The sequence below is a fragment of the Somniosus microcephalus genome, chromosome 21, assembly GCF_052327205.1.
Source record: "Somniosus microcephalus isolate GS21.2 chromosome 21, FLI_Smic_1.0, whole genome shotgun sequence".
Taxonomy (NCBI): domain Eukaryota; kingdom Metazoa; phylum Chordata; class Chondrichthyes; order Squaliformes; family Somniosidae; genus Somniosus; species Somniosus microcephalus.
Window position 1 is genome coordinate 28,638,255 of NC_141007.1, and position 14,135 is coordinate 28,652,389.

At 46.7% G+C, this 14,135-nt stretch overlaps 1 protein-coding gene across 7 annotated transcripts in view; it reads left to right on the forward strand.

Moving 5' to 3' along the window:
• Positions 1-14,135, forward strand: part of LOC147102664 (putative uncharacterized protein MYH16) — a 589,631-nt gene that overhangs the window by 469,154 nt on the left and 106,342 nt on the right. For all 7 annotated transcript variants that reach the window (XM_085963368.1, XM_085963373.1, XM_085963369.1 and 4 more), the window contains 3 exons: positions 1,308-1,425; positions 5,935-6,062; positions 9,511-9,707. In XM_085963368.1, coding sequence (XP_085819494.1) covers positions 1,308-1,425; positions 5,935-6,062; positions 9,511-9,707 — 443 coding nt within the window. The remainder of the gene's footprint in view (positions 1-1,307; positions 1,426-5,934; positions 6,063-9,510; positions 9,708-14,135) is intronic.

Genomic DNA, 14,135 nt, shown 5'->3' on the forward strand with positions numbered 1-14,135 from the left:
CCACACCCTGTGACTCCCCCGGCCCACACCCTGTGACTCCCCTGGCCCACACCCCGTGACTCCCCCGGCCCACACCCTGTGACTCCCCCGGCCCACACCCTGTGACTCCCCTGGCCCACACCCCGTGACTCCCCCGGCCCACACCCTGTGACTCCCCCGGCCCACACCCTGTGACTCCACCAGCCCACACCTCGTGACTCCCCCAGCCCCCACAGCGTGACCCCCCCCCCGGCCCACACCCTGTGACTCCCCCAGCCCCCACCGCGTGACTCCCCCAGCCCCCACAGCGTGACCCCCCCCCGGCCCACACCCCGTGACTCCCCCGGCCCCCACAGCGTGACCCCCCCCCGGCCCACACCCTGTGACTCCCCCAGCCACCACACCCCGTGACCCCCCCAGCCCCCACAGCGTGACCCCCCCCCGGCCCACACCCTGTGACTCCCCCAGCCCCCACCGCGTGACTCCCCCAGCCCCCACAGCGTGACCCCCCCCCGGCCCACACCCCGTGACTCCCCCGGCCCCCACAGCGTGACCCCCCCCCGGCCCACACCCCGTGACTCCCCCGGCCCCCACAGCGTGACTCCCCCAGCCCCCACAGCGTGACCCCCCCCCCGGCCCACACCCTGTGACTCCCCCAGCCCACACCCCGTGACTCCCCCACCATGGTACATCGGGTCCCTATGGAGGCCTTGGAATGGGATCTCTTGATTTTGGGAGTCCCTGTCCCCGCCTTCACCCTTAGGCCAATGACATTGTAGGAGTGGGCTGGGGCTGGGCCCCCTCCAGGCCACACAGGAAAGGTACGCTCGAGGTGGCACCCGACATGTCTGGGTCCTTGGCCGAGTTTGAGCTGATGCAGCTAAGTGTGGCTGAACACTTCACAATTTGAAGGCTACAGTTTTTAATCATGCACAAGCTTAAATTATCTAGAAGTAGGTAAATGAGGGCTGATTCACAGAGAGTGCCAGTCAGAAAAGATCAATTTTCCACCCATTAACATTAGGATTCACACAGGTGCACTAAAGGTGCTGTTTTTAGATTAGATTTCAAACAGGTCATTGGGCATTTGGATATACTGTATCAGACCCTGGAATATGGACGCTGAATACTCAATTTGGAAGGGTGTTCTTTCCTCAGCACTGACATTTCTCACCTCGGTGTCAAAATTCACCAGAATTATCAATTTAGATGTCTTCTCTGACTCGAATATCATGTGAGACACACTGTGTGGTGGTATCGGCCTCTGCAGGTGCTGCACGCTAATTCTAGCTGGTCCCTGAGGTTTTGTGGTGTTCTTCTCCAACCAGGTGACGAACGATGCACAGATCCGAAAGCTGGAAGACTTGCTGTCGGAAGCCACTTCCAGAAATGAAGAGATGCAGCGGTCACTCACTGAGCAGAACCTCAGCAAAACAAGACTGGCAGGTGTGTAAGAAGGAAGTATTACAGCGGATACAGAGGTACGATAGCAAAATACTGCAGATGCTGGAAATCCAAAATAACAACAGAAATTGCTGGAAAAACTCAGCAGGTCAGGCAACATCCGTGGAGAGAAATTAGAGTCGACGTTTCGGGTTGAAACCCTTCTTCAAAACTGGAAAGAAAATGAAATAGATCGAAGGCAGGGCTGCGATCGAACAAAAGAAGTAAAAGAGACAATAAAAGGTATTCGAAACCAGACGAAATGGTAATAGGCCCGTGGAGACAAAAGACAGCTGAGATTAGGTGTGAAGTGTACTGGCAGGATAAGAGACAGCTGCCAGGTGGGAGAGAGAAACAAAAGGAAAGGGGGGGGGGGGGCGGTGGGAAAGGAAGACCCAAAACAAAGGGGTGGAAAAAATTATAAGTAAAAAAGTAATAGGGGCCGAGGTTATGATCTGAAATTGTTGAACTCGATATTTAGTCCGGAAGGCTGCAAAGTGCCTAATCGGAAGATGAGGTGCTGTTCCTCGAGTTTACGTTGAGCTTCCGTGGAACAATACAAGAGACCAAGGACGGTGAGGTCCGAGTGGGAATGGAGCGGTGAATTAAAATGACAGGCGACCGGAAGCTCGGGGTCACCCTTAAGGACTGAACGGAGGTGTTCCGCAAAGCGGTCACCCAATCTGCGTTTGGTCTCCCCAATGTAGAGGAGACCGCATCGTGAGCAGCGAATACAGTATACTAGATTGCAAGAAGTACAAGTAAATCGCTGTTTCACCTGGAAGGGGTGTTTGGGGCCCTGGACAGTGGGAAGGGGGAGGTATAAGGGCAGGTGTTACATCTCCTGCGCTTGCACGGGAAGGTGCCAGGCGAAGGGGAAGGGCTGTTTGGGGTGATAGAGGAGTGGACTAGCGTGTCTCGGAGGGAGCGGTCCCTATGGAATGCTGAAAGGGGAGGGGAGGGGAGGGGAAGATGCGTTTGGTGGTGGGATCATTCATCCTCCACCATTTCCGCTACCTCCAAAGTGATCCCACCACCAAACGCATCTTCCTATCGCGCCCCCCCCTTTCCTTTTGTTTCTCTCTCCCACCTGGCAGCTGTCTCCTATCCTGCCAGCACACTTCACACCTAATCTCAGCTGCCTTTTGTCTCCACAGGCCTATTACCATCTCGTCTGGTTTCGAATACCTTTTATTGTCTCTTTTACTTCTTTTGTTCGATCGCAGCCCTGCCTTCAATCTATTTTCTTTTCTTTCCAGTTTTGAAGAAGGGTTTCGACCCAAAACGTCAACTCTAATTTCTCTCCACGGATGTTACCTGACCTGCTGAGTTTTTCCAGCAATTTCTGTTGTTATAGCGGATACAGAGTTCATTCTGGCCGGGCAGTGTTTCATTGGACAAGTTAGTGGTCTATCCTTTTTTGCTTTTGCCGCACAATATTATACAAACATACGCACAGTAACGGACAAGTAAAGACCCTCTGGTCCATCCAGCCTGTCCCACCCAATGGTGATAGCTTGTGTATCACAATGGGCCAGATTTTCAGTGTGCCGTGAGGCGGGCTTTCAGGCGTGCAGGGGGGGCAAAAGTCCCGAATTCGGGGGTCCCGATACCATCCCGCCCAAAACCCGCCTCCACGTAAGTTTCAGAGGAGGCGGGTACCCGCCCCGCACTGGGACCCGCCGACCCAAGGCGGGAAGGGATTAGTGCCAATTAACTGCCTGTTAACAGGCAGTTTTTAGCCTAATCCCTATTTTGAAGGGTGTCGTGTGGGATTCCCGACGGCTCCAAACCAGGCCAGGCTAGAGCAGGCGGGCCGTCGGGTTGAAGGACTTGGAGGGGTCGCGATGTCGGTGTTCAGGTGAGTGTTGGGTGCATGAGTGCAAAGGTAAGTGTGTTTGGTGTGTCTAAAGTGTGTAAAGAAGTTTAAATTGCCTGTACTTACCTTTACAGCCTTTCTTCCTCTAGGCGTCGGGAGTCCATCACTCAGCCGGCACTGAAAGCTGAATGGCTGCGATCTGTCAAAAGTGACAGCCTGCAGCTTTCAGTGCCGGTGACAATTCTAACTGAGTCTGCGTAGAAGGACTCAGGTTAGAAGTCAGACTTGTCAGTGTTCGACAGCTTCAAACAGCTGTGAAACACTGATATTTCATCTGTCAAAAACTCTTGACAGATAAAATTGCAGTCTGTGACGTCACCTGTTGCCGGGTGGCCCTTAATTGGCCTGCTGAGCCCGCTGGGCGGGCTCAACAAGGTCAATCAAGGGAAAATTGCGTCGATTGGCCGGACGTCGATGGAGGCGGGACTAAAACCCGAACGTTGTAGTCCCGCCTCCTTCGCGACAGCTTAATGAAAATCCAGCCCAATATATTCACTCTCCACCAATGTCCCCTGTACGATGCGCTTTGTTCTGCGCGGCCTGTTCCTTTCAGTGCACGGTCCCTTTAAATTTCTGCGCATGCGCGGTATTTCCAGTGTAAAAGCTTGTGAGCAGGACCTTGCAGATCACTGTGCGGCCACGCACGCGCGCAGCTTAGAGGGAACGTTGCTCTCCATCCCACCTGAAACCATGTGATCTCCTGGGAGAGGCATAAAACCAGATTTTTTAAAAAAAAGACCAATTTGGGGGAAAAGAATTCTGGCAAATTCCTCTCCGACCCATCTAGTCGATCAAAACTAGTCCAGGAGATCACTCCGGCCCTGAAACTCTGCAGCCCCTACCTTTTGTAAAAGGGGATGTCCGCCCAGCCAGAAGCAGGTCCAGCTCTCGCTTGATTCAGCCTATTAAACATCTTTGGGGTAGAGATTCTGCTTTGGGCACAGTCGGGAAATTGCGCCTAAATTGCGCTGGTCAGGTTCCATTTCAGGTTTCCGATAAAACTCAGTTGCATAATCACAAACGTAAAGTCTTCCATGAACCAGCGCCATCAGGTGGCGTAATGCAACCTGATTGTTTCTTTACTTCCTTTTAGTAAAAGGTATTCCTTGATGTATTTAAGAGTGCTAACCTGGTGCAGTTTTATTAATGCAGCTGAGAATGGGTTTATCACCAAAAATAAGCATTTAAAAAAAATAAAAGTGTCCAGTCTCCACCTGTGAGTAACCGGATTTAAAATCACTGAAAATGACTTTAAAAAAACTAGACCGAGCGTTTTAATGGTTTCATTAGTAAGTTTCTTAGTAAATTAAAATGTTTTGATATGAAAAACTTTTAAAACGTGCCATCTAAGAAAATGAGCACCTTTTGAAGATCCTCCCCGAACCAGTGCAATCGGCAGAATCTCGCAGTTTTGACTGGGTCGTGCGGCCAGTTTTGTGGCCGGGACCTGTTTCGGGCGAATTGTATCTTGAACCAGCATAAAAGATTGCAGAAAGCACGAACGTAAGTGGCTTTGGGCGCATCTCACTTGCGTTTAAAATTCTGCCATATTTTGCGGATTGCCCTGATATTACCAGCCTAAACAAACAGAAACTCGACCCCACTATCTTCAACAAATAGACTCGTTTTGGCGGTTCTGCGAACAATATTAAATTGGTATCTGCCACCTTCTTTGTGTCATCATGCAGAAGAAATGGTGGGTATGGGAGCTATGAATCTGACTGCTCACCTCTTCATTTTATCTCAACAACGTCGGTATGCCTATTATATTGGAATGTTCTCAGCTTGCTGTGTTAATTAGCTGCCCAGTCTCCATCTGGCTCTTCCTCTGCTAAGTCCTGGCCTAGAATTATTGGATTTGGTATTGAGTTTTCATCATGTACTGTGTTTCATTTGGCATTAACTCTTGGCCTGGACATAGATTTGCCACTGATCTCAGCCTGGGACCAAAGAACAGCAATGGGCAATACAAGTATCTTTTTCTTTGGGGAGCAGTTTTAATACTTGAAATTCATATGTCAGAAATGAAACTACAAATCAGAGACATATAAATGTTGTACCTTGTTTCATGTCGCAATGTTTGATGGGCCTACTTGGGTATAGTAAGCATGTACGGTTGTTCTTGGCTCCAGAATATACTGGAAATACACAGCAGGCCAGTCAGCGTCTGAAAAGAGAAAAGATGATTTAACCTTTCCAGTACGTACCCCTCATCAGAACTGAAAACTCAAAGGTTGAGCGGGCAATTTAACAAGGTTGGAAAAAAACAGAGGGAGAGAAAAGGGAGGGGAAAGAAACAACAAAGACTCCAATCCTGGAGAGGGAATTAATGGGTTCAATGACCTAGAAATTGCTCACTAGGAAACTGTTAAGATGATGTAAAAGACCATCTCAGTGAGGTAATGGAAAGGACAAAAGACCATCCCAGTGAGGCAATGGAAAGGACAAAACAATGTGCGAATAGTTAAGATGGTGAAAGGACATGGGAGAAGCCCAGATAAATGAAAAACGGCGAGAAAATGGAGGAAATTGGAGAAGAGGAGGATAAAAAAATCCTGCAAACGGCAGCGGGAGTTCATTAGCTGAGTTCATGTTCTTTTGATTGTAATTCTAGCTGATATTTATTGTTTCAGCTGAAAATAATGACTTGAATCGCCAGCTGGATGAGGCAGAGAGTAAAGTAGGTCAACTTAGCAGGTCAAGGATCATTCTGACATCACAAGTCGAAGACTTGAAAAGGCAGATTGATGAAGAATCCAAGGTAATTCATGGCTCGTGAGTAATATATGAGGTGTTTGAAAACCACTGATTAGTCCTATATCTCTATTCTTGACCAAATCAGTGATCACAACCAACTTTTCCTGTATTTCTGGATGATTCTTCTCAGTGTGCTTTCAGTCTATTCCCAAGTGTGGAAGCAGTGACATATTGGTGAGATTTTGTTTAGTACTAAAGTAGACAATCGTTCTGCTCGAGTTAAGATCATTGCTCCTCCATAATTCCTAAGTGCCACTTCTACATAACGCCCCAAACGTTCAAAATAACTATTTTGGTAAGAACTAGTTGCATCTACAATGGAGGATGCAGATGTTTCTGCACTGTGTTTGACACATCCAATAATGTCATAGTTTAGAGTCAATGCAACCTGCTTGATTTACTTATGTTACCAATGAGGTAAGATAACACATTCTTTGTTACATCTCCCTGTAGGTTACCATTTTTTTTGGTAATATCTTCCCTTTTTTGTACATCAGCAATTTTTGATGAAAAATACAGGAATTCCGATAGCTCTGGTAGCGCTATATTTAAAAACATTGCATTTTTAGAGCAAGCTTGATATTTTTCCGGCACCTTATGGCTTCTTGAAGGCAATTTTGTCCGGTTAGTACTGAACGGGTATTAGTTGTGGCTATGAATTGAAAATATCTAAAGCTATGTTACGTGAGGCCTTGAATCTCTGATTTATAGTATAGACTCTCTTTGGAAAGTGACTGTGATTGGAGGATCATAGATTTCCATGGAAGAATTAGCTGGATGAACTGAATGTCCACCCTTATCTGTACTGGTCTTTGTACATTGAGTTTTGGCCCAATGCTGATGAAATCTCTCTCTTCATACTTTGCATTGGATTAAACCCAAAATATGATGAGCGGGTTTAATTCCATGATCTCGCTCCCATTGGGAAAGCCATGCCCAAAGGGACAGCATTGTAGCCCATATTCTCCGGCTTTCACTGTTGCCGGTTCTTCACCAGGCTGCTCAAACCTTCCATTCTACTAATTCTAGATCACTGCTTGTACTGCACTCGACCCTCGGAGGCCAATGTACAGTCATCACATCCCAATCCCCTGGCATTCTCTCCCAAAACCACTTTGCCTCAGAACTCCCTTCAGAAGCCTCCTAAAAACTCAACTTTGACCGTGCTTACAATCTCTTTCCCCCGCATGCTTTTATATTTTCCTGTTCAGTGTTCACCTTTTCTGCCATGTTAAGCGCTCTAAGACATCGGTCCAGAACGTCCTCACAGATGCGTCAAGCCTCTGGATTATTTAAATATTTCTGGCAGGCTCCCTGGCCTCTAAAAGGAGTCTGGCAGTAAGTGGGGGGGAGGGGGGATTGAAATTTGCTGCGGCAGGTGTCCGATGCTTGGAACAGTGCATTGATGCGTTAAATTTTCTGCCACAGCTTTGCAAGTGATTGGCCAGCCTTACCAGCTTTAATAATTTAAATCCCCTCCTCTGTCGCTATAACAACATTGGCTGCAGAGCTGAACAGGTACCCCGGCATCCAGCGTTGCTAGGGGTTAAATGACAGACAATCACTCAGAAGAAGTACTTCAGCCATTTGAATATCATTTCAATACACCCTCCCATATACGGACGGATGTATTGATTACCACCCGTCACTTCCAGTGGGAAATCCAACAAGTGTGAAAATAGGCGGGGACATGGTGGAACATATCCCTATCCCAATTTTGTACCCTTGCCTGCCCCAGTTGTGGCCAGAAATCAGCAGGAGCAATAAAGCTCCCAACCACTTTCTTTTACATGAAGAGTGTTGTGGGGGCCTGAATTCATTAGCGCCCAAACCGGGCGTGATTCCAGCAGGGCGCAGCGATGGCATGCCAGAACGGAGAGGCCCGAGCTAAATTCGTCCTTGGGCCCCATAATTCAATAATTCAGGCACGCTTTGGGCGCCCTGATGCAGCTCGCCTGTCGGGGCCTTAACAATATGGCCATGCGCCGAGGCCCACAGGTAAGTCTGCGAGGAGAGTTGGGGGCAGGTGATTGGAAGGGGGCAAGGGTGGACCAGCAGTGGCCCATAATAGGGTTGTGGAGCCTCGAAGACCACTCCTGCTCCTTCCAACTCTACAAATGTCATACCCCTGGAGGTTTTGGAGCTTTTTCTTTGAGCGGTGTCTTTAAGGCCCGCCGGTAAGGTTGCTCAAGACCCAGTCGGCGCTCACTCATCCCAAGCTCCAACTAGGGCAAGCAAAACGTAATAATCCGGGTCTGAAATGGGCCAATGACCCTTATTTAAATATTGAAATGAGGCCCATGCTTGTTTCAGGAAACTGTCAGGGTCGCCTACAACCAGAGCACGACCAATTTAGCAGTGTGCAGCTCGGGCACAGGCCCCTGCCCTGCTAAATCGCGTATCTTTACGCCCATTTTGGGCCCATAAATGGGCGCGACAGTGTTAAATTTACACGCTAACAATTGGTAAGCAAAGTCAGAAGTCTGCTGCTGATATTTGGAAAGCCCTTTGATTTAATACACGTTGGGGTAAATGTTAATTTTTAGCACTCTGGTACAGCGCTTTGCACGCCAAGAGTGTGTATCAGGAATTAAGGCATACGCCCCACGTTATTTTCCATCATTAATTTTAATGGATGGAAAATACGGGGGAGGGTGTGTGCCGAAATTCTCAATGTGTGCTCCAGTGCCTGAAGCTCTGCACCGAGAGCACCAAAGTCTGAACTTCCCCACGATGATTATTGCAGCAAATGGGAGCCAAATCTCGTGTTGGTTATGACTCGTTTCTTTTTTAATAACAATGTATTAAAGCCTTCAGAGAGACAGACTTTTATTCCATGTGCCTGGTCCAAATTTAAATCCAATTCCCACAAAAGAAAGGACTGCATTCCAATGTACTTTACTAAGCAGCTTAACAGGTTAAGAGGTAAAAGAGTTGAGAACTGGACGTACCAGGTGGAGCCAATGGAGCTGATACTTAAAAGGACACAAATTGCAAGGCTCTCCTTTGCTGCTGGCATAGATCCTTGCTGGACATGAACACAAAGCACCGAAATGGGACTACAGTATTGTGGCCCTACCTCCGACCCACACTCCAGCTGGTAGTGGAGCCTGGGAATTCCTGCCCTGAATTTGTCACAAACTTTTATTGCTTTATGCTATGGTGTTCCTTTTTTGCGTCCAACATTTATTTAAACATTGGCAATAAATCATTTCCTTCAAGTAATAAAGGTTGTTTAATCGGTGTGGTCATTCAATTGAGGCCAATACAGTGGAGCCCAAATCATTACTAAACTATGTAATTCTCGCAAATGTGCATAATCTTCAAAAGCTGCATGGTAGAGATTTGTGATTGTAAAAATCAAACCTACAGTGCATTGTAAAAATATAATGTAGGTCTTCTATGTGTACGTGTTTGATGTTTTTACAGTATATTGCTTCTCGTTGTTTCAGTTGAAGAGCACAATGGCTTTAAGTCTCTCGAGTGCCAAGCATGACAATGAGCTGCTAAAGGAGCAAGTCGAGGAGGAGCAGGAGAGTAAATCTGAACTACAGAGGCTCATTTCCAAACTAAACAGTGAGGTCACCCACTGGCGGACACGCTATGAAACTGACGCTATTCAGAGAACTGACGAGCTGGAAGAGTCCAAGTAAGCAATGTGGTTTGTTATCAGATACCCTGAACCGAGTTTAGCCTAAGGGGCAGATTTTACAGGCATTAAATGTGTCCTTGACAACACTGGCATTGACAACAATCTCCTTGTTTACAAAAGAAACTTGCCTCAAAATTGTCCATCTCAACTGCCCCCTCTCTGTTCAGTTCCTATATCTGGAGCTCACTAATGCATTGTTTTTTGCAGGATTCACCTAGCTATATCTTAAAATATGCACCAATTGCATTGTTTTAAATAGCTTATTGCCATTTCTCCCCTCCGGGACAGATGCTAATAGATTAACTGGAGCTACGTAACACAAATGCAGCCTAACTAACACCTTTTGAACTGGAGGAAGTCCCAGAATGATGATCATTGCCATTTTTTAACAGAAGAACCCATTTTTCCCGTGACTTTGTAAGTTGTGTCTTTTAAGACAGATTATTGTGTTATGCTAAATTCATGATAGTGGGGCAGCTTGAGGGAAGAGCAGATTAATAAACTCAGTTTTCAAATGTTAAGCTGGATTGTTGAAGGAGAATCTGAACATCAAATCACTAAATGAAGCTTTAAGAATTTTGTTTATGCAGTCTGCACTCGATGTTACTCTTTTAGAACACGTGATCAGTGGATAGGATCACCTATTTTAATTTATTGTTCTTAGTGAGTGAAATCTTAGATTCAAATGCAGTTTTAGATTTGCTTGTTGCCTTGATGCTGTGGCCCATATATCTTGAGGTGGCACAGCAAACATAGAAACATAGAAGATAGGAGCAGGAGTAGGCCATTCGGCCCCTCGAGCCTGCTCCGCCATTCAATGCGATCATGGCTGATCATCCAATTTCACTACCTATCCAAATCATCCTGGAGTTTCTCAGCATCCTCCTCACAGCACACACTCCCACCCAGCTTTGTGTTGTCTGCAAATTTGGAGATATTACATCTAGTTCCCTTGTCTAGATCATTAATATATATTGTGAATAGCTGGGGTCTAAGGATCGATCCCTGCGGTACCCCACTAGTCACTGCCTGCCACTCGGAAAAAGACCCGTTTATTCCAACTCTTTGCTTTCTGTCTGCCAACCAGTTCTCTATCCAAGTCAATACCTTGCCCCCAATCCCATTTGCCTTAATTTTACACGCTAATCTCTTATGCGGGACCTTATCGAAAACCTTCTGAAAGTCCAAATACACCACATCCACTGGTTCTCCCTTATCTATTTTATCAGTTACATCCTCAAAAATTCCAGTAGATTAGTCAAGCACAATTTACCTTTTGTAAATCCATGTTGACTTAGTCCGATCCTGTCACTGTTTTCCAAGTGCTCTGCTATTACATCTTTTATAATGGCCTCTAGCATTTTCCCCACTACCAATGTCAGGCTTACCGGTCTGTAATTCCCCGTTTTCTCTCTACCACCTTTTTTGAATAGTGGGGTAACATTAGCTACCCTCCAATCCATGGGTACTGTTCCAGATTCCATCGAATGTTGGAAGATGATCAGCAATGCATCTACTATTTCTAGGACCACTTCCTTAAGTACCCTAGGATGTAGATTATCAGGCCCTGGGGATTTATCGGCCTTCAATCCCATCAATTTCCCTAACACCATTTCCCTACAAATACTGATTTCTTTCAGTCCCTCCCTTTCATCAGACCCTATGTTCCCCGACATCTCTGGGAGGGTATTTGTGTCCTCCTTTGTGAAGACAGAACTAAAATATGTATTTAATTGGTCTGCCATTTCTTTGTTCCCCATTATAAATTCCCCTGATTCTGACTGCAAGGGACCTACGCTTGACTTCACCAATCTTTTTCTCTTCACATATCTATAAAAGCTTTTACAATCAGTTTTTATGTTCCCTGAAAGCTTACTCTCATATTCAATTTTCCCCTTCTTAATTAATCCCTTTGTCCTCCTTTGTTGAATCCTAAACTGTTCCCAATCCTCAGGTTTGCTGCTTTTTCTGGCCAATTTATATGTCCTCTCGTTGGATCTTATGCTATCTCTAATTTCTCTTGTTACACACGGTTGAGTCACCTTTTTTGTTTTATTTTTATGCCAAACTGGGATGAACAAATTCTGTAGTTCATCCATGCGGTCTTTGAATGTTTGCCATTGCCTATCCACCGTCAACCCTTTGAGTGACATTCCCCAATCAATTCTACCCAACTCGCGCCTCAGACCATCGTAGTTTCCTTTATTTAAATTCAGGACCCTAGTCTCTGAGTCAACTACTTCATTCTCCATCTTAATGAAGAATTCGATCATATTATGATCGCTCCGACCCAAGGGGCCTCGTACAACAAGATTGCTAATTAATCCTTTCTCGTTTCATAATACCCAGTCTAAGATGGCCTGATCTCTGGTTGGTTCCTCGACATATTGGTCCAGGAAACCATCCCGTAAACACTCCAGGAATTCCTCCTCCACAGTATTGTTACTAATTTGGTTAGCCCAATCTATAAAGTCACCCATGATGACTGCTGTGCCCTTATTGCACGCTTCTCTAATTTCCCTTTTAATGCCATCCCCAACCTCCGCATTACTGTTTGGAGGTCTATATACCATTCCCACTAACGTTTTCTGCCCCTTGGTATTTCTCAGTTCTACCCATACAGATTCCACATCATCAGAGCTAATATCCTTCCTTACAATTGTGTTAATCCCTTCTTTAACCAGCAATGCTACCCCACCTCCCTTTCCTTTTTGCCTATCTTTCCTGAATATTGAATACCCCTGGATGTTGAGTTCCCAGCCTTGGCCACCCTGGAGCCATGTTTCCGTAATCCCAATCAAATCATATTCGTTTACCTCTATTTGCGCAGCTAATTCATCCACCTTATTACGAATGCTCCTTGCATTAAGACACAAGGCCTTAAGGCTTGTTTTTTTAATGCTCTTAGACCTATTAGAATTATTATTTACTGTAGCCATGTTTGATTTAAACCGTTGATTTCTCTGACTGCCACTTTTTTTCTCCTTCCTATCTTTTGCTTTTATCCTTGTTTCCCTTTCCTCTGTCCCTCTGCTCCGGTTCCCAACCCCCTGCCATTTTAGTTTAAACCCTCCCCCAGAGCACTAGCAAACACTCCCGCTAGGACATCGGTCCCGGCCCTGCCCAGGTGCAAACCATCCGGTTTGAACTGGTCCTACCTCCCCCAGAACCAGTTCCAGTGTCCCAGGAATTTGAATCCCTCCCCCTCGCACCATTCCTCTAGCCACGTATTCATCTGAAATATCCTTCTATTTCTACTCTGACTAGCACGTGGCACTGGTAGTAATCCTGAGATTACTACCTTTGAGGTCCTATTTTTAAATTTACCTCCTAACTCCCTATATTCAGCTTTTAGGACCTCATCCCATTTTTTTACCTATATCGTTGGTACCTATATGCACCACGACAACTGGCTGTTCACCCTCCCCCTCCAAAATGTTCTGCAGCCGCTCTGAGACATCCTTGACCCTTGCGCAAGGGAGGCAACACACCAACCTAGAGTCTCGTTTGCAGCCGCAGAAATGCCTATCTATTCCCCTTACAATAGAATCCCCTATTACTATAGCTCTACCCCTCTTTTTCCTCCCGTCCTGTGCAGCAGAGCCACCCCTGGTGCCAGGAAGTTGGCTGCTGCTGCCTTCCTCTGATAAGCCATTCCCCCCAACAGTACTCAAAGTGGTGTATCTGTTTGAGAGGGGGATGTCCACAGGGGACCCCTGCACTACCTGCCTGCGCCTAGCACTCTGTCTGTTGGTCACCCCTTCCCTTTCTGCCTGTCCAACCTTTGCCTGTGGTGTGACCAACTGCTTAAACGTGTTATCCACGACTTCCTCAGCATCGCGAATGGTCCAGTATGTATTCAATCGCAGCTCCAACGCTGCAATGCTGTCTGCCAGTAGCTGCAACTGGACACACTTCCTGTGTCCCTGACAACTATGTGTGCAGGAAGTGTCCCTGAGTTCCCACATAGCGCAGGAGGAGCATGTCACGGGGCCGGGCTCTGCTGTCATGACTTACCCTTTAATTAATTGAAATTAAATTAAATCAAATCAATCCCACCAATTAAACTACAGTTAAATGGTATATTTAAGGGCCCTGGTTTATCAACAGTCCGCACTACACCACAGAGAGCTTAGAAACTATAAACCACAGAATTAAGGTTTAAAAAGAGAAATACTCACCAACCAATCACTTACCTGCTTTCTGGTGACGTCACACTTCGATTACTTTTTACTTCTCTCCTTCCCTCTGAGGTTGGAGATTGGTACGCTCTGAGGCCTACCTGGTCTCTGTGGCCTCTTTAAATACTCGCCGCTCCGCCGAGATTCCTGCCGCCGCCGTTGCCGCTCTGAGGCCTACCTGGTCTCTGGGGCCTCTTTAAATACTCGCCGCTCCACCGAGATTCCTGCCACCGCCGTTGCCGCT